The sequence below is a fragment of the Bos indicus genome, chromosome 4, assembly GCF_029378745.1.
Source record: "Bos indicus isolate NIAB-ARS_2022 breed Sahiwal x Tharparkar chromosome 4, NIAB-ARS_B.indTharparkar_mat_pri_1.0, whole genome shotgun sequence".
NCBI classification, from domain to species: Eukaryota; Metazoa; Chordata; class Mammalia; order Artiodactyla; family Bovidae; genus Bos; species Bos indicus.
The window spans coordinates 24,079,112-24,100,463 of NC_091763.1; the positions used below are offsets into that span (position 1 = coordinate 24,079,112).

The window sequence follows — 21,352 nt, forward strand, 5'->3', positions numbered from 1 at the left end:
TTGTGTTAAATATTTAAAACATTGACTGCTTTAATATTTCTATATTTAATTTCATAAAGAAAAAAACCATCCTGAATCTCAGTTTAAAGGAAACAGATTACTCAAAAAAGGAATTCAATGTAGAGCACATGTTTCCTTAAAGAGTCCATCTTTCTATAGAACTTTTACATTTTTCCATATAATATCCTTTGTTGGGGCTTCCCAGGGAGCACTAGTGGAGAGAAACCGCCTGCCAATGCAGGAGACATTCTCTGATTTCCACAGATTCATTGTATGAATATGTATTGAGCCTTTGCTAGACACTGTGGTAAACAGGCGTTTACGAGGGTGAGCAGGAAAGTCAGAATCCCAGCCCCAGAAACCATACTAATGCCTGCTGGCTGGACAACAGTCCAGCTACACTAAAGCAAAAAAACAGAATAGACTTTATAGACTTTGATCACTGTAAATACTTAGCCTCCTGTGTTTTAAACAAGAGGTGAAACGACATGAAGCTTGTTAATTTTTTTAGAACAGTACAATTTCATTTTTCATTGGGCTTACCACCATCTCACACAATTTACTGCTAGTATATCTTTCATGTAGAAGATCACTCTCATCGAATGCTAAAATGGAATTAAAATTAAGCATTGAATATAAGTCTTTATCACAAAAATAAGGAAGTCCATAACTATAAAAAGCTTATGAAGCAAGGAATTAATTTTTCTCCTTTAAAATTATCTTTCAAATCCCAAGCAGTTTGGTAGCTCTTATTTCTTTAGGTTTCCTGGTATAGGAATCACCATCCATGCATTTGTGCCTGAAGAACATTACTTCCCTTCTACTTTAAGTAGATGAGAAAAAAAAATACTCATAAGGCAACATTAACTACATAGGAATGCAAAAATTACATGCTTGTTGCTTTAACAATTAATGAAAGTGTGAGAGTCCTTCCTTACCCATAGGGATATAAGGAAGAAAGACGTTTTCTTCTTGAATGGAGATATTATTGTCTTACTCGTTCATGGAAAAATTCTAGTGATCAACACAATGACCTTTTATATTTTCCCACACAACAAACCTCACAAAGGGAGATATCAGACCCACACACTACGTCCTCAAATAATAGTAATCTTCTATATAAATTCTTTTTTTAGAAGTTTATTGTCAAAGATAATTTGATAATATTTTCCATAATCCTATGGATTTAGAGATGAAAATGTCTTCATTTTATTATATCACGGTGGTATATTTTTAGGAGTTTCACTGTAAGGTGTCTGAAAAAGTCTACTAAAATCATTATTTTGATCCAGAGTGCTCATCTTCCCAAACATCTGTAAAAATAAGGTAAAAAATTCCCTAATATTTAAATGTTCGTTACCTCTGATGTGAAGGAAGAAAATTTGGTTGGAGGCATACCTGTTCCGCTACCTCATCATCCCCATGACTCTACTGGCTTCTTTTAGACTGAAGTTATTGTTCCGTCACTAAGTCATGTCTGACTCTTTGCAACCCCATGGGCTGCAACATGCCTGGCTTCCCTCCCCATCCTTTACTATCTCCCGTAGTTTGCTCAGACCATTGAGTTGGTGATGCCATTCAACCATCTCACCCTCATCCTTTTAGATACCCTGAGCTGAAACCTGAAGGCTTGAAGATGCTTCCCAGAATTACAGCATAGACACAGGAGCAGAACTCAAGGTGATGCCATAAAGCAATTTGTAATTCTACATGAATCTAAATAATCTATATCAAAATAAAATCCTGTTTTATTTTTAAAAAATCAATACATGTGTATACCCATGGCAGATTCATTTTGATATATGGCAAAACCAATACAATATTGTAAAGTTAAAAAATAATATAAAAAATATACATATAAAAAAATCAATACTGACCATATTGTTTTCTTCTACATTTTCAGAACTTTTGGTTACTATTGAAGTATACATAAAGATAATTGATTAGAATGAACATTTTTTATAATTTCAAACTAGAAGCAAGCAAAATAAATATATATCAAAGGTGAAAATATATTGCCTAAAATGTATAACAAATGCACTTAAGAAGCAATTAATTTATATGGAGTTAGTGACTTTCTACAAAAACATGTAAGAAGTAAAAGCAAAAATTTTATTTAAAAATTTTACATAACTTGAATAATTATTTTCAATTATATATTAAGCTATGATTCTACTCTGTTAAGAAAAAATGAATGTGCACTGAAATAAATAGAGAAACAAGGATGGATTTTCCCTTCCACTTGAAAACAAAATAAACAATATATCAACAAAGCAATCATTTTCAAGACCCTGGATATTAGGCAACAAAGATCAGCGATTCCAGGGAAATGGGATACAAAAGGCATGAACCCCTACTATTGCCCCAGTTTACTACCTTGAGAGAGCTTCTAGGCTGCAGCCCAGAGGGAACTCAGAGGGACCTGGTAGACCTCCTGATTTGAGGAGAGAGAGCTGGGGTTTTGGAGAAGCCCAAGGAGGCTATTGTTTGGAAGAAAAAGTTAGTCACTCAGTCTTGTCTGATTCTTTGCGACCCCATGGACTGCAGCCCTCCAGGCTCCTCTATCTATAGGACTTTACAGGCAAGAGAACTTGAATGGGTAGCCATTCTCTTCCCCAGGGAATCTTCCCGATCCTACTGAAACTGTGTCACCTGCACTGCAGGCAGACTCTTTACCGTCTGAGCCATGAGGGACTGTTTGGTAGACAGGACCAAAGAGGAGACAGCTGCATAGTCAGAACTCTCTTCATCTGCAGAGGGTGCACATCAGGTCTCTTATATCAGCTCATGCATATATGAGGAGACTATCAAAGGCTAAAAGAGAACTAGAATCCACAACACCCAGGGCTCACAGCAGGGCCAGCTCTAGTGCAAGTTGCCACCAGCAGATGAACCACGTCATGATTCACGGGGAAGTGGGTAGAGAACATGGAAGGGTCTTTCCTCAGTAACGAATAGCAATTAGTCCAAGGCTGAGCAAACTAAGCAATGGAAGTGACATTCACATTGATATTATCACTATCATTTTTGGATGTTCACTAGAACTATGCCAGGGGTCACTGGAATCTTTCTAAGTTATCAGTATTTGTTTTAAGATTGCACTAAACTCAATATGCCAACTTTTTCTATACTCTTGATAGGATACTTTTATCTTTTCACTAAGAAATAAATAGAAATATCAGTTATACACCTTTTAGTTCTTTCCCAAAATACAAAAGATAACAAAGACTTTAAAAGACAGTCTCAGAGAGGCAAACTTCCTTTCAGGATGCTCACTCAGTTGTGTCCAGCTGTTTGCAACCCCATAGACTGTAGTCTGCCAGGCCTCAGAGTCCATGGGATTTCCCAGGCAAGGACACTGGAGTGGATTTCTATATCATCCTCCAGGGGATCTCCCCGACCAAGGGATCAACCCATGTCTCTTGCATCCCAGGCAAATTCTTTACCATTGCGCCACCTGGGAAGCCCACCTTTTCAGGAGGATGACTTTTAACTAAGACCCTCAAAATCTGTGCACCGAGATTTTGAGTTTCCAATGCTGGATAGGTTTAATAAATCAAAATGAGATACTAATTCAAATTATAAGCAGTTTATGGTTGGTTGTGTTTACTATATGAAAGCTTTTAAAGGAGTTGCCTGATACTGACCAAAGTTTAAGACAGTACTAATAGTATGAAGATGTATTTAATTTCAGTTAATATTCCATTATTTGATGCAAAAGGCATTTTAAACTCTCAATTTTCCACTTTATCATATTTCAATACAATGGACAAAACTATATTTTTCATTGGCATTCACAGGAATCACTTTTCTAAGTTCCTGAAATCTATGCTTATTGGACAAGTAGCTTTGGTAATATCCTCCCTTTACTAATACACATTTATTACATTCACTTCATGGCTTTAAATTATAATTGATACTCAATTTAGCTCACATTTCTTTTTTCATGTTACTTCAGTTACCACCTAAAAACTTTAGGAAATTAAATTAAATCCCAGTAGGCTGCCCTGGAGGAAAACAGTATGTGTGGAATATTGACTGGAGAGGTTTCACATAGGTCCTAAATTAGATCTAATCTCAGCAAGTGACACTCTCTATTATGACAGTACAACTAGATATATTGATTTTTTTTTTCTAAGGATCTGTTAAAACTTGTCAATATGAAAGTACTGGTTGCAAAATTTTAGTGCCCATAATGTTTTACAGAGTATAGCATTCAGGGGAATTGAGGACTATAAAAACCTGTTTCCAAATTTATATGAATAATCTCAAATGCCTCATTAACTTGAAATGTATCACTAAATAATTTGTGTTAGACATATCTGCACTAATTTTACTATACATTCTATTATGTGAAAGTGTTAGTTGCTCAGTCCTGTCCAACTCTTTGCAACTCATGAACTGTCATCCACTAGACTCCTCTGTCCATGGGATTCTCCAGGCAAGAATAGTGGAGTAAGTAGCCATTTCCTTCTCCAAGGGATCTTCCCAATTGGGCTTCCCAATCTTCCCATTCAGGGGATGAACCTGGGTCTCCTGCACTACAGGCAGATTCTTTACCATCTGAGCCACCAGGGAAGCCCATATTCTGTTATAAAACCTTATTAAATAGTCAAACTGTTTTGAGTCTATTATTTGAAAAGGATAGCATTGCCTTTAAAGTTTTACTTTGGAAACATGCTAGTGCATCCATATTTCCATTTCAAACCCATATCCATGACATCACCCCATGCAGTGAACCCTGGCAGCTTAGGAATTGATTTCCCAAGCATTACTAAAGTAAAATCAACATGAAAGATCGTGGGTCATATCACTAAACTAAACAATATATATTTAAATGTATGCACTGCAAATTTCAGTGAGAAAGGAATGTGCCTTTTTACGTCTTTCTGGCGGCCATCAAATTGCTTTTTTGACTCTCAGAGTTATTTATGCAGAACTTGCGTACATTAAACAAGTAAGTATTTATCTACTCTGGTATATGCGTAAACAGAAAGGGCTGTCAGACTACAGCAGGGTCCGCAATTACAAGTCAGCCACAACTTTTTCTGTGTGATTATTGGCTACAGTCAATCTGGAAAAAAAAAAATATTTCTGTTGGATTTTAACGTCTTCAGATGCTTTTAAACATCTCTGAGACTACAAAGGCACTATAGAATTTTGCAAATAAGCAAACTTTTTCCCCCCTAGTTGCACAGCATGTTTTTAGCAAAGGAAAACATGTGTGGGAAATAAGCAAATGCACTTTTCAAAATTAATTTGTGTCAAGGATGAAGCTGTCTCCAACTCTAATTTCAATCTGAAAAGGATTTCATCACTTGATATTTCTATTTGTCGACATATCTACATCAGTTTCTCATACAGTTTTTTACCATCTTGCGAATACCATGCTATGAGTTACATATTGTAATATACACCCTGTCTGGCTACATTTTAACCTAAGTAGCACTCATGCACGCCTAGACATTCAAATTCTCTTGGTGAACTTAATATTAAGGCCTCTCTTGCAAAGTCAAAATGGATAAATCTTCATTTTTATTTCTGTGAATTAGGTTAATTTATTTTGAGACTATATTTAGTCTAAAAATTCAATAATGCCAACTGTACTAAGTATTGATCAGTATATCAAAAGTTAGATAGATATTTAGATATAGATGATGCAGCTTTTTTCCTGGTGTTACTCAATTATCTAACCTCCATTAATGCACATATATTTTAATCATAATGTAGGTGAACAAGTTAAAATTACAAAGTAATCAGTGATGGGATAATTATGTAATACTTGAAGACATGATTATGAGGCCCTAGGTGAAGCAATTAATAAGTCTAACCAGTATGGTAGTTTGACATCAACACACGCATTGCTCAGAGTAATGTAATTCATGCTGCTTTTAAGAAACCTTTGCTCCTGAAATAAATTGTCGGCTTCAAATCTTGTTTTTTTTTTGAAGCTAAAGAAAAATGAACTTGCTACAATGTGGAACTGATTTCATTAGTGTAGCACATATATGAACCAGCAAAGAGTAAACCAGTATATTTCCTATCATGATATTTCCAAAGCATTTCTGGTCACACTGTATCCTATTTCTTATTTTAAGTTCATAGAATGGAAACTAGAAATGAAATCATTGTTTTCTGCTAAAATCAGGGAAGTCCTTTCTGTAGTTTTTTTTTTTTTTTTTTTAAGTTATACATGGAGTGAGAGCACAAGTGAACTTGTCTGTTGTCCAAAATTGGAGTCACTGTGTGTAGGAATATCGGGTTATTAATTTCAAATGCAAAAAACACACAAACATACATGGATTATTAAAGTCTTTAAATAATGTTTAAAATTAAAATGGCTTTCTTCAAGGTTATCCAGTAGTCTCTGTAATAACTTTCTGTAAATCTATTTTATTTAGCCAGATACACTGTGACATACAGTTATTTGTCCAATCAGAAAATATCCCCCATTTCTTCTGTATTAATACTATGCTGATTTTATCCAGGTATAAGGAAGGGATATGCTCAGCAAGAAAGTGAACCCTTTATCCCCAGGGCTTGAATTACGATATGATTTAATATGATTTATTCATATGATATATTCATGGTTAATTCATGACCTGGTGTTAGTTATTGTTTCAGTGTGGGCATATGAATTCATCCTGAACAAAGAGACATGAAAGGACATTTGCTGAGAAATACTCTGGAATTTTTCCCCTCTCTTTCTTAAAAGAAATTTCTAAGAAACTACTTGCTGCCTTTGGTGTCACTGTCAGGACAGGATGCCCAGAATTGCTGTAATTGTGATGATGAAAGTCCAGAGAACTGTAGAGAAGCCTTTTGGAAACTCTGCATGTTTGAACTGCTAAACTAATCAATCCTCGAAATACTCGACTCTGAATTTTCAGTTTTATTTAAGCTGCATTTAATTGGATATTCTGTTCCTTAGAACAGACTCTTTGTGACCCGGTGGACTGTAGCTTGCCAGACTCCTCTGTCTATAGAATTCTCCAGACAAGAATACTAGAGTGGGTTTCCATACCATCCTCCAAGGGGATCTTTCCAAGTCAGGGATTGAACCCAGGTCTCCTGCATTGCAGGCAGATTCTTTACCATCTGAGCCACCAGGGAAGCCTTTATATATTAAAGTTATTTTAACATAACCTTATACTAGACTAATTTTTCTGCATATCTTATTTATCAACTTCTATTATGGAGCTCTCATGAATAGACTGATATCTGTCAATAATCTTTGAAAAAAGTGATTAATCTTGCCTTAATTCACTGCCCACTAATCCCATTTGTATTCATATGTAAATTTGAATTCATATTTCTTGATTTTTACGTTTTCTTAGACTTTTTCACACTATTTTTTATGTCTAAAGATAATTTCTATTAGTTATTTTTATATCATTGTCTGTTAGCTCTGTATTATATATATATATATATTTTTTTTTTCTCTTTTAATGCACTAATTCTCTCTTTAGTAGTCTTCAGGTGATGTTATGGTAAAGTGGGGTTTCCCTAGTAGCTCAGCTGGTAAAGAATCCACCTGCAATGCAGGAGACCCTGGTTTGACTCCTGGGTCAGGAAGATCCCCTGGAGAAGGCTACTCACTTCAGTATTTGTGGACTTCCCTGGTGGCTCAGAAGGTAAAAAATCCACCTACAGTGCGGGAGACCTGGGTTCGATCCCTGGGTTGGGAAGATTCCCTGGAGGAGGGCATGGCAATCCAGTATTCTTGCCTGGAGGATCCCATGAACAGAGGAGCCTTGGTGGGCTATCGTCCACAGGTCGCAGAGTCAGACACAACTGAAGCAATTTAGGAGCAGCAGCAAACTGTCAATGAAGTCATTGACCTCCTCATGTCCACTGTATTTTTGTGTTCTAGAAGTTTAATTTGATTATTTCTAAATGTGCTTTATCATTGTATCTTGATTTTCCATAATTTCGAATTTCTTTTTAATTTCAACTTTGCATCTTCAAACATGTTAAATTTACTTAATTCATGTTTTAATTGATTTTATTTTCAAAATCTATTAACCCCTTTGTTATTTCTGCTAAGTGCTTTGCCATGATGGCTTTCTCCTAGTGTGTTTCTGTGCTTTTTATCTCTATGTTAGGGGACTACGCTGAGACTTGTGTTTGAGAGGACTGCTCTAAGCATGATTTGAACATGAATCTTTTAAACATGAGTCCTCATCTGACACCAAACTATGTATTTAGTTTAGGTTTATAAACTAATGATTAGTGCAAATCCTGAATGCATATTTGAGTGAGAGATGGTTTGTAGCTAAACAATCACAGGGAAGACTTTTTTTTGCCTCCTCAGAGCCAAGCCCAGTAAGGGCAAGTTTCTGTCTTATGTTTCTTTTCCTCATCCTCCTCTCCATCCCTTCACTAAGAGTGTTTTTTTTTTTGCTTTCAGTTGTTTTACTTGAAATTCTATAACTGATTTTCTACCCATGTAGACTCTCAGCTTTGTTTCGGGTCCCTTAAGGAACTGACCAACAGTGACTATTCAGTGCCTGGAACAGCAGTCAGGTCAGAAATAGCACCTCATTGAATTTGCATTTTCTCAACATTTTCAGCCTCTAAGGAGTACCTCAAATTTTTTGCCAACTCATCTATGTAGTGTAAAGAGTTTTCTTAAAAATCATATTTTGTCAGCAATTTTAGGTGTTCGATACAGCTTAAAAAGATGTCGGTGTATCTAACCCACTTTGCTGAAAATGGAAATCGCCTTTTTCTTGTTTCTTTAGAGCCTAACTAACTGTTATTCATACAGAGCTATGAATGAGTCCTCACTGAGTCCTCAACATTGAGGAATGAGTCCTCAACATTCTTAACTCAGTGAGGTTCTGTTCTGAGGTATGTATTTACTTGGTAACAAAGTCAAAGACACCGATTTTCCATTCTTCCATCATTCTACTTTCAATTTCACCTATTTCCAACCTAGCTGTGCATGCGTGCTCAGTCGCTTCAGGTGTATCCGACTCTTTGTGACCCCATGGACTGTGGCCCACCAGGCTCCTCTGTCCATGGGTCTCTCCAAGCAAGAATATTGGAGTGGGTTGCCATGCCATCCTCCAGGGGATCTTCCCCACCCAGGGATCGAACTTGTGTCTCCTGTGTCTTCTACAGTAAAGGCAGATTCTTTACCTCTGAGTCATGGGGGAAGTCTCCAACCTAGTTACTTTACTATAATTTATGTACTTGAAATATTTTAACTATTTTTTGAAAAAAAAAGCATACTGTGAATACATCTATGATACAAAACAAATATTTAAAAATACTTTTGTTTTTATCTGTTTATAGTTTATAGGGCATTGTTATATACAGTATGCTATTTTTGTTTTCTTCAAGATGTAGGCAGTGAGGGTGTTCTTATTTGGCCAAAAAATGATTCCCCAGGTGGTAATGCCTAAATCAGAATCCAGATTCTAAATCCTGGTCCAGGGCTCTTATGCTTGAGTAAGGCAAACTGAATATTTTGAATATTTAGAAAGAACACAATAAATAAACTTCATCATACATTGCAAATCCCCTAAATTCAAGTTATCAGGGTATTCTCTAACTGAAGATAAGCATGTTGAAATTGATGTAAAGTCCACTTTCCCCAAAACATTTAATTCTAACTTCTGAAATACTTTCCGTATAATTGTTGAAGAATTTATTTCTGGCAAATCATTTCCTACTTTCCATTTAGATTAATAAAATTTACTATTTGATGGACACTTTATACAGAAATATTTTGTATATAATTGGCTCAATTAATTAAACTGATTGTAGATGAATTCATTTACCTGTTTAAATGTGAGACACTGCAAAAATTCAAAAAAACTACAGAAAAGAACACAGCACAGGGAGAAAAGAGAGCTTATTTTCATTTTCAGAGTGACAGATAATTTTTCCACACTCTATTTAAAATTAGCACTACTTACAGCTTTATCTGCAAAGGTCTCTTCATAAAATGCCAGCATCAGAGCAAACTGTACCAGTACATATATCTTCAATAGCTGAGAGGCCGATGATGAGAAAGGAATTTCTTTCCCCTCGACCTAGGAAGATAGAAAAAAACTTTTCCATGATATTGCTCTATTGTCTAGCTCACTGAAATTCACACTAAGTGAAGAGGAGATATGAAAAAAAAATGAAAGATTTTGCTTTTTTTTTTAGACCCTTGAAACAACTCATGTTTATTACTTCAGATAGGAAAAAATGTAAAAATTAGGAGACTTGTTTCTCATTTAAGAAACATTATGAGTCTAATCTTGTCTGCTTTATATAGAGAAGTCTAAGAATTGATACTGATGATTAACATAAAAAATGAACATGTTATATGAAATATTAAAATATGTCCATGATTATACATCGAAGTATAGCAAAAGATGAAAATGGAAGGTGATTTGGAGTAGTGGAAATAATCTTGCTTCAAAGAGAAACACTGTCGTATTGAAAACAACTTTCCCAGACTACAGTTTCCCAGAAACACTATATTCCTATCCTTATAATGCATATTTAGGCATCAATATGGCTTTAAAATATTCACTTAGAATTATCTATTGAAAAAAAGGAAAATAATAAATGAGCCATAGCTGACTAGACTCTCTGGAGCTGAAATAAGCAAACTATTTTCACCTATATCAATTCAGAATGTTGTTCTATAACTAGCTGTGAACATAACCAGGTGTCTGGGAAATTCCAACACAGCAGCTTTTGTAACTGCAAGAGAAAACATCTTTATTTAAATCGAGATTTTTGAAAAATAACATATTCAAATAAAACATATGATTTTCATTTCCTTGAAATACTGGCTAACTCTTATAATTATCTCTGAAATCAAGAGTAGCTTATTGTTTTTGTATTACTATTAATGACAGTTATCTTGATAAGCAGTCAAAATATATACACTAAATGATGGAAAGAAATTCCTTTTTCATCAGAGGAATTCCATATTGAAACTGAATTTTTCATTTGGATTTCTATGTTTTACATCTCCACTTTGCTTAATGTTTTAGTTTTAACGGATTTCTGCATTTAATGCTACTACTCCACGATGAAATGAATAAAGTTGTGGTCTAACCCAATAACCACATCATTTTGGTGTGCCTTTAGACCTTCAATTCTGGAGATCTCAATCTTTCATGGACAAATGAAGACTGGACAGAATCATCCAAAAGGCTCCCTCCATCTCTCGCATTCTAGGTTCTGTGATGGACCCACAAGTGTCTGTGTGGTTTCTGCAGTACACAAAGGCTCTCGGCTGTGGGTTTGAGCCAAGAAAACCAGTCTCTGGTGCTCTGCCCCAAACCATGCTCCCTAGGAAGAGGCAGCATCAGTCTGGGAGACGGCACCCCTCTTATTGGCCCCTAGGTGGTGTCCACTCATTAAGTTACACATTGCGTGACTGCATCTGCCTCAGGAAACATCTTTTTTCAGATATGCATGAAGTCAGCATGAATTACAGGCTGGCTGAAGACCTGACAATAGGAAATTAATCTTTACCATCGTGAAATTCATGAACACTATTTACCTCTGGGATTTCTTCAATCAGTCCAAGTCTGGGTTTACCTGGACTCCATCCTGGTCCTTTAAATATGACAGAAAACTTATTGAAGAACCCAGGCGTGGCCCAGAATGTAGTCCATATGTTAACTAAATGATGGAACTAGAAGAATAAAAATATAATTCATTTGAGATAAGGAAAACCTATAACAAAAAGGTTACATATGTTAAGTCATATGTTTTATTTTATTGTATAATGCAATTTATAAATTATTCTTTAATATATAGTTATATATAATTTGCTAATGATGATTAATATGCAATTGTGTTATAAATTGAAATTTATTCTATGCATTCTGTATACCTTTATGCTTACATGTATTCTTATCAATATTTCTGAAACTCCACAAAATCTGAAATTTTAAAATATGGCAAAGGTTTAGAAAATCAACAAAGAATACAAAAATGAGTTCAGAGACTTTACTTCCAATGGTATTAACTAGCAGCATGCGCACTCAACAAGCCATGTCGAATGACATCTTTTCTAGACTTGCTAAACAGTTGTGAAAGTTGAACTAGAATCATATAAATATGCATATCCACTATATATTTTTAAAAGAATTTTATTTACTATATTGAATTATAGGTGAACATATCACATTAAGAAAAAAATTTCAGTGTCATTTCTGAGGGTAGATTTGTAAGTATTTTTCATATTCTGTAATAAGAAAAAAGTTTACTGAGTCAAAAGTTTACCTTGAGCCTTATAGCAGCAATTCACATTCTTTAAATAAAATACACTTGATAGGTATAAAGTTAAAGTATGCAAATGCATGACAAGTACTCATGATAATTAGCTATATATACCACACATGTTATAATAATGCATCATAGAATTAAAAATAGTCCTAGATATTGGGCATCAGCTATAAACTCTAAAAATGAGTTCTGTTATAAGTGTAGTAATAAATTAATGCAGAAAGAAGTTTTGGTTCTATCAGACTTTGTGGTCTCATGTGTATTTTCATGATCTCTTACAGAATTTAAACTGCTAACATTATAAAAATGGCTTTTAAAATTACTTGAAATATTACAATAAGGAATCTAAAGCAATTAAGGAACAATGCAGGATTTAGTTGAGGCTTTGTAATAAAATAATAATACAGAAAATTAATGGCATGACACACATTAATACACTTACCTGTTTTGCTATTTTAAAAACTGACTGCAATTGTATTACTATCATTCTAGACACAAGCCGTGAGAAATACATGGTAATGTTTTTAAATAAGGAGCACTTTCTCACTTATTTCTTTGCCAATGGCCTGAAATACCTGGACCCCAAAGGAAAGCAAAATGAATGATCTACACTTAAAAATAAAGGAGGAAAAAAGAAGCCCTCTCTATCTAACAGGGGCCATTCTAAGTTGCTTTCGAATCCTCTGATGGGAAGGTGAGAAAATTAGCTAAATATAGAGCAATACAAGTGAAAGTAGATATGCAATTTTGTAAGTTGAGGAACACCTAATTATTACAATTTCCTGATTTGATATTTCTGACAATATAAGGGAATATGAGAAGACTAAGCCTTAGACACAGTTCTGACAATTATTACGCTAAAGAAAATTTTATTTGAGGGCAGAAGCCTGGATTATTGAACACAGATTCAGCAGCAGCCCATAAAGACCTGTGATTGTCTGAATATTGTGTCCTCAAAACCTAATCATCCAATTCCTTGTGCAGCTCATGCCATGCAGTTTTCAACCTCTTATTGTATCTCGAATAAGAGCCCCTTTTCCTCCATATGTACACTCCCCAAGTCTTGCTAGTTAAAGGATCACCATCAACCAGCAGTGTCTGCATCTCCTGGGAGCTTGTTAGAAACACAGGGTCTTGGATGGAATTCAGATCTACTGAACCCATCCTTTAATCAGATCCTCCCATGATTCATATGCACATTAGGTTTGAAAGGCTCTCTCATAGAGGACAGAGACTAAGTTGTATTTCCTTTTTAATTTCTACATTATGAAGAGAAGACCACACCCAAAGAAGAAGTGGATCTAAGTCTATTATCTCAAAACTTGACTTCAGTTCTATAAAGAAAGTACCTAGAAATATTTCTTAAAAGTTACCTGGAAATATTTGCTAATATCTTCCTGAAAAAAAAAAAAAAAAAATCTATCACATTCTTAGTAGCATCTAAGAGTGAGAAAGTGAGAGAGACAAAAAATACAATTAGTTGAGAAGAAAGAAGAGAAATAATCAACTTTTCTCTTCTGAATGGTGACATAAAAATGCCTTTCATTTGAAAGGTGAAGTCAATTTATGACAGCCTTTTCCATAAAATTGAGTTAATCAAGTTTGGAACTGGGCCTTCAACCCACCCACTCTACTTCTAGGTTTGAATCTGACAAACTGTGAATAGTTGAAGGAATTATTTAAATCCTGGAAATCTGTTTTATCCACCAAAAAACAAAACAAAACAACAGCAACAACAAAAAAAAAAAAACTGAGGCTAACAGAAGATATGAGGGATAACAGAAGATATGAAAGAGATGGGAATACCAGGCCACCTGATCTGCCTCTTGAGAAACCTGTATACAGGTCAGGAAGCAACAGTTAGAACTGGACATGGAACAACAGACTGGTTCCAAAGAGGAAAAGGAGTACATCAAGGCTGTATACTGTCACCCTGCTTATTTAACTTATATGCAGAGTTCATCATGAGAAACCGTGGGCTGGAAGAAGCACAAGCTGGAATCAAGATTGCCGGGAAAAATATCAATAACCTCAGGTATGCAGATGACACCACCCTTATGGCAGAAAGTGAAGAAGAACTAAAGAGCCTCTTGATGAAAGTGAAAGTGGAGAGTGAAAAAGTTGGCTTAAAGCTCAACATTCAGAAAACTAAGATCATGGCATCTGGTCCCATCACTTCATGGGAAATAGATGAGAAACAATGGAAACAATGACAGACTTTATTTTGGGAGGGCTCCAAAATCATTGCAGATGGTGATTGCGGCCATGAAATTAAAAGACACTTACTCCTTGGAAGGAAGGTTCTGACCAACCTACACAGCATATTAAAAAGCAGAGACATCACTGCGCAAACAAAGATCCGTCTAGTCAAGGCTATGGTTTTTCCAGTGGTCATGTATGGATGTGAGAGTTCGACTATAAAGAAAGCTGAGCGCTAAAGAATTGATGATTTTGAACTGTGGTGTTGGAGAAGACTCTTGAGAGTCCCTTGGACTGCAAGGAGATCCAACCATTCCATCCTAAAAGAAATCAGTCCTGAATATTCATTGGAAAGACTGATGCTGAAGCTCAAACTCCAATACTTTGGCCTCCTCATGTGAAGAACTGACTCATTTGAAAAGACCCTGATGCTGGGAAAGATTGAAGGCAGGAGGAGAAGGTGACGACGGAGGATGAGATGGTTGGATGGCATCACCGACTCAATGGACATGAGTCTGTGTAAACTCTGGTAGTTGGTGATGGACAGGGAGGCCTGGTGTGCTGCAGTCCATGGGGTCGCAAAGAGTCAGACACAACTGAATGACTGAACTGATCTAAACAGAAGATAAACCTTAGTAAGCTTTAACAATGGTTAAATATTTGTGCTGTTAGTAATGCCCTGCATATAGTCAAAGCCCAATAAATGTCAATTTTCTTACTTTAACTTTAAAAACTTTGAGGAAGTAGGTTTGTAAAGCAGACCTAACATGAACCTGCACTTTCTCCCTTTCTAAATGCTGTATATCCAGTCCCCTGGACAGAGCTGTCATTGACTGACCTCTTCAGGTTTTCAAGTATTCTTATCTTTTTCTCATTTATTAGTCCTGACCCCAGGGAGTGTTTGCGGTGGTCTGCTGCTGACGGATCAGAGCTTCACAGACATTCCTCATCTCTCTAGTGCCAACCATTGAGACCAGCGAACAACCAATACCACATGTCTGACAGAAAACTGGTCCAGGGCAAAGAGTCTTAGCAGGTGAGGTAATGTGCAGACCTAACCCACCCATAATAGCTCTTGACACCTCAGTCCAAGAAGAGGAGGGCAAAGGCCTCACCTTGGATTTCTAACCAGAGTCATGTAGCCTTGAAGCAAATATTTTTCTTACTCTGGGATCAGCCTTAATTATACATTTTACTACCACTCCTTCTGAATACACGAATATATTTCAGGTCTATTCTGAGAGGTATGTTGCTAAAGAACTATTTCTTTTATTTTATTTTATTTTTTTTTATTTTATTTTTTTTTAACTTTTTATTCCTTTATTTCTCATGTGTTCCCCATCCTGAACCCTCCTCCCTCCTCCCTCCCCATACCATCCCTCTGGGTCGTCCCAGTGCACCAGCCCCAAGCATCCAGCATCGTGCATTGAACCTGGACTGGCATCTCGTTTCATACATGACATTTCACATGTTTCAATGCCATTCTCCCAAATCTTCCCACCCTCTCCTTCTCCCACAGAGTCCATAATCCTGTTCTATACATCAGTGTCTCTTTTGCTGTCTCGTATACAGGGTTATCGTTACCATCTTTCTAAATTCCATATATATGCGTTAGTATCCTGTATTGGTGTTTTTCCTTCTGGCTTACTTCACTCTGTATAATAGGCTCCAGTTTCATCCACCTCATTAGAACTATTTCTTTTAATTCTAGGTAACAGACATCTTTAAAAATTGTGGCAATGAATTGTTTTCAAATTTATTCGGCCTAATTTGATTCAAGTCTTGGAGTGCCAGAGTTATTTTCAAATTCTTCTACAGCTAAAGTAGTTTGTTTTTCAGGTCGATGTAATGTACTTTTACCTTTAAGTAACTAAATTTTCTTTCAAATATAAAATGTATAAGAAGATGTAATCAATTCAGAAAGAATAAAATCAATAACATTACCTGCACCTTGAAAGGTTCAAATGTATTAATGGGATGTGTTAGACCATATACAACTTTTTCATTTTCTGCCTCAAAGGTCCCTGGAAGACAAATAATAATGATATGATCTTTGACTTTCTGTGAATTAAGGAGTTAATTTAATTTTTTAAATGCTTGTACTTTTTACTTACCAAAAATTCTATCCCATATAATAAGAGTTCCAGCAAAATTTCTGTCTATACAATAACGGTTTCTGCCTGTGAGACAAAATATTAAGTTTTTTTTAAAAAAAGGAAGTTATATTTTTGAAACAATGATATTCCTAAAAATACCTTTTCACTGACAACCCTAGATTCTATGAAGTGTGTACTCCAGCGTCTGGTTAACTCTTTTTCCCACTACATCTGAGGAGATCTAAGCAAAGAGGAAAATCTAAAAGCCAGACATATAAAGGTTTTTTGGTTGTTTTGTTTGCTTTTTTTCCTCCAATCCTTGCTTTGAAGATGAGGTTTGTCCAGCTACAAAAGAAGAAGCAAATGCCTCTTTATAAAATATGTGGTGACTAGGTTGGGTAATTGTGATGAAATGATACAAAGTAATATCATTTTTTTTAAGAAATGAAGAAGAAAAGATCAAATTTCCTCACCGTGATGAACTCTATGATGGCTAGGAGTATTAAGAATCAGTTCCAAAGGACCAAGGTTATCGATGACCTTTTTAAAATAAAAGGAACATAGTTATTATTAATTATATGTAATATTTAAGTACTCACATTAAAATTCCACATGGGTTATAAAATGTTGCAATTTTCAGAGTCAGAAGAAATTTCTCTATCTTCTATTGTTTACATAAAGATAGCAATAAGCTCATCATATATTCAAAGAGACAATACAGCATAGTAGTGAGGTTAAGAGCTTGATTGCCTCAGTTCAGTTCCTGAATCCTCTATTTATTATTATGTGGTACCGGGGAAATTACTTAAAGTTTTTCTAACTCAGTTTCCTTACCTTTAAAATGGGAATAATAATAGTATCTGGCTTCCCTGGTGGCTCAGACAGTAAAGAATCTGTCTGCAATGCAGGAGAGCCAGCTTTGATCCCTGGGTTGGGAAGATCTTCAGGGGGAGCGAAATGGCAACCCACCCCAATATTCTTGCCTGAATTCCACGGGCAGAGGAGCCTAGCAGGCTACAGTCCGTGGGGTCACAAAGAGTGGGACACAGAACTAACACTTCCACTTTAGTAACCACATAATAGTGTTCTGAGGATTACAAATGCTACTATTGCCAAGGCACACTTTCAGGTTTTATGTCTTTTATGCTATTCACTGTCAACTATTCTTTGTTGACTAATAACAAAGCATAACCAGGGGAAAGAAAACCAAGTATTACATTCATTTTCTGGAGTTCTCACCAAATAATCAGTCATGTAGCAACTTACTATTGCAGTCGCAAGGGTGGTCCTTGCTTATTCAAGTAGATGCCTAAATGTTCTCTGACTGTAGACGCCCCATTTTGCAGTCCATTTTTGAGGCATATTTCAAAGTCAAATATGTAAAGGGGCCTTTTTTTAAAATTCAAGACTCTGAAATTTGGTCTAGAATTCTCTAATGTTCTTTCCCAACATTTCTCAGTAAGAATCCCTTGTGCCAGAGTCTTCAAGAAATGTAGAAACCAGACAAGTAGCATTAAAAAGAGCAGGCCATATATAAAACATTTGTTATGGTATATGATTAATAGTAAACAATGTGGCAACTCTTTTAATCTCGATCACATTATTCTTTCTTCCATCAATGATGGGAGATAACAGTCTTTTACTTTTCTTTAATCATAATCTAAATGATCTGTCAGAATCTACATATTACAAAATCAGTACACTGTAATGATATTTTAAGAGGTTGCTCACCTCCAAAGTTAATGTCCCTTTAAAGGATATCTTAATATAAGGAATAAAGTAACATGTTAAATACTTCTTAAGGAGAAAAAACATCACTGACAATAATGACACTGACATAGATTTGGCAACAAGTCAATGGTAGAAGGAAAAAATAGGGAAATGGGACTGCTCCAAACACAAAGATATTTAAGATACATAACACCCAAATGTATTGTGGGGAATCCTGTTTAGATAACAAACCAAATATAAAGTATATTTTATAGGCAAGGAGAGAAAATTGATTATAAACATGGTATGACATAACAAAAATACTTTTATTAAGAGTTATGATGTCATTGTCACTACATAAGAAAATGTAGTTGCTTTCTGAGTTGTATAACTAAAGCATACATGACATGAAATCTAGGTTTTGCTGCATTATATTTGGCAATTAGAAGGAAAAAAATAACTAATGAAAATGCATCAAAATCATTGTTTTTATTGAAATATAGTTGATTCACAATGTTGTGTTAGTTTCAGACGTACAGCAAAGTGATTCAGGTAGACATATCCTTTTTCATATTCTTTTCCACTATAGGTTAATATACGATATCATAATGATTTTTAAATTGAAGTGATAGAGCTATGAAGATTCCGTGTATTATTCTCTCTCATTTTCTGAATGCTTGAAAATTTTTAATAAGAGAAATTACTACTCTGGTATTATACAGTCATGCTCATTTAACCAGTTGAAAATATTAATAGATCCCTACAGTTCCAAACAAAACTTCTAGATTATAACTCTTTGTGTAGCAGAGTTTAATCACATTTTGGCAACCTCTGATACTGAAACATCCAATTTACAATTTAAAATTGCAAATGTGGACAGTCGCAGCAGCCACACAACCCTCAGCTTGTGGGGTTCTGAAGGTTCCTAATGTAGAAGAAACAGCAGCACTGCCTCAACGATGCCGCAACTCTCCATGTGGCAGGTGCAACCAACATCTCCTTATGAGACTCACTGTTTACACACCTGAAAGAAACAATCCTTGCCCCGTACCCTGCTGACCAGCTTCTAAGGGCTTCTTGGTTTCCATTACGGAACAGACATGCAAAGAATACAAATGTTTGCAATGCAAAGGATGTATAATATTATGTAGTGTATGTTGATTTAGGCTCCTCTCTCTCTTCTTGTCTCTCTTTTCTAATCTATAGTTCTAGTGTCATTTTCCAAGTTAATTTCCATAAGAAATGTATTATGAGGTCCAAACAACAGACTTTTTGGTTGATTCATAGACCAGAACTCATTTATATATGAAAAACTCTGTAATTTTTAGTTTCAGGAGTTCAAAATATTGTGGATATATAGCCCTTATATCAGACCACAGTTCTATGAAATAAGGTGCAAAAATATTATCCTACAAATGCATTATTAATGACCAGGAATTGGGAGGGGAGTTAGTGGAAACAACCCTGGATTTTATTGGACTCCATTGCTTTGTACTTGATGGAAAAATATTTGTTGAGAAGAAGAATGGTGATGGATAGAGAACAAAAAAGTGGGATTTCTCAGCAGTCGGGACATTGAAATCTGATGCTTTGCACAGGCTCTGTATCTCTGGCAGAGAACCAGATGGGAAAGGAGAAAAGCATTTATCCTTGTTTGTCTCTTTGGTGGCTAACATATGTTACAAAAACAGACAACAAAAGGGGGTGGAGGAGGCCACACTACCCGGCTTCTGCTACCCAGATGCATTTCTGATCCCTGGTCCTGGTGTGTGTGCAGCCACATTTAAATCCACACAAATGGTGAGTGAACTCACATGATGAGAGCCTTGGCTGAGGGCACCGTTTTTTTTAATGTCAAGCACTTTTCCTCAAAGAAAATCTTTTGCTTCTGCAGGCTAAAGCATGGTGATATCAATACTGAAAGCGAGTTTTTTTGTTGTTTTTTTTTTTAAGTAAAATGCCAAGTACAACACAGGCAACCACAGTCCAATTTCCTGGTAGTTCCTATGAGTACCTTGGAGCCGGGGAAGACCACCTCGGTGTGGGAGATGATTCATCATTCAGACAGCCCAGTCAGAACCTCTCCTGGAAAAAACCCTTCTGATTCAAAGTCATGGAGAAGTCATTAATAATTAAGTAGGACTGAGTGTAACAACTTAATTATCGCCCACTTCTGCAAATTCAGTCGTTTAGCAATTCAACTATGTCCAGCTTTGAATCACTTCCTGATAATATGTTATTGTGAAAATAATTGGAGCTCTTCTCATTTTTTAGAAGTTATTTATCTTGTCTTTTTAGATGTAGATGAGTTAATTTAAATTATGAAATTTTAGACCATATAGAGGACTTAAAAATAAGATAGTACAAGACTGTATTATCACAAAGCATAAAACTGAAGCTCAGGGAAGCTAAATTACTAGTCCAAGTTTAAATGTCTTGGAAGGAGCCCTGAAGTCTTCTCAGTTTCAACTCTAATCCTTCTATTGCTCTCTCATGTTGCTTTTAAAAGATACAGCACTTTTCCCATCAAATAAAAGTAATCTACATTTTTAGAACTTTACTGGGAAATGCTAACTAAATGCTTTCTGACTACATTTCAAAATGAAATCCAGGTATTTATAAAGAGCCCAGGAATTTCAGCGTCTAAATTGTGCTTATGGTTGTTTTGCTGCTGCTAAGTCGCTTCAGTCGTGTCCGACTCTGTGCGACCCCAGAGACAACAGCCCACCAGGCTCCCCCATCCCTGGGATTCTCCAGTTGTTTTAGGCACTTCTAAAGTTTCTTAGATCTCTGAAACAATGGTCTACGTTTTGTAGCTGCAGTTTGCTGTCAGGGTTTTTTATAACCCGAGGGCCATGGATGCCTAGAAATGCCATGTATGGGCTTCAGAAGGCCAAGAACACCCGCAAGTGTCTTACCAGATTTTATGAGTATGTGACTATTGGTATTTTTCTTGGGGAAACTATCACTTTCATAGTATACTCAAAGGGATCCTTTAGTCCCCAGAGGTTAAGAATCAATGTCTTAAACAGACAGCTTTAGATTATATCCTTTGCCTTCCTTATTTATATTGTGCTTTTAGTTTCAATATTATAAAA

General features: G+C 35.8%; 1 protein-coding gene across 6 annotated transcripts in view; it reads right to left on the minus strand.

Moving 5' to 3' along the window:
* Positions 1-21,352, minus strand: part of AGMO (alkylglycerol monooxygenase) — a 408,240-nt gene that overhangs the window by 211,179 nt on the left and 175,709 nt on the right. For all 6 annotated transcript variants that reach the window (XR_011566186.1, XR_011566185.1, XM_019958485.2 and 3 more), the window contains 5 exons: positions 17,018-17,084; positions 16,563-16,628; positions 16,393-16,472; positions 11,519-11,653; positions 9,927-10,043 (listed from right to left, as the gene is read on the minus strand). Coding sequence is in view for 4 of the 6 variants with exons in the window: in XM_019958485.2 (XP_019814044.1) it covers positions 9,927-10,043; positions 11,519-11,653; positions 16,393-16,472; positions 16,563-16,628; positions 17,018-17,084 (465 nt within the window). In the remaining 2 variants the exon portion in view is untranslated. The remainder of the gene's footprint in view (positions 1-9,926; positions 10,044-11,518; positions 11,654-16,392; positions 16,473-16,562; positions 16,629-17,017; positions 17,085-21,352) is intronic.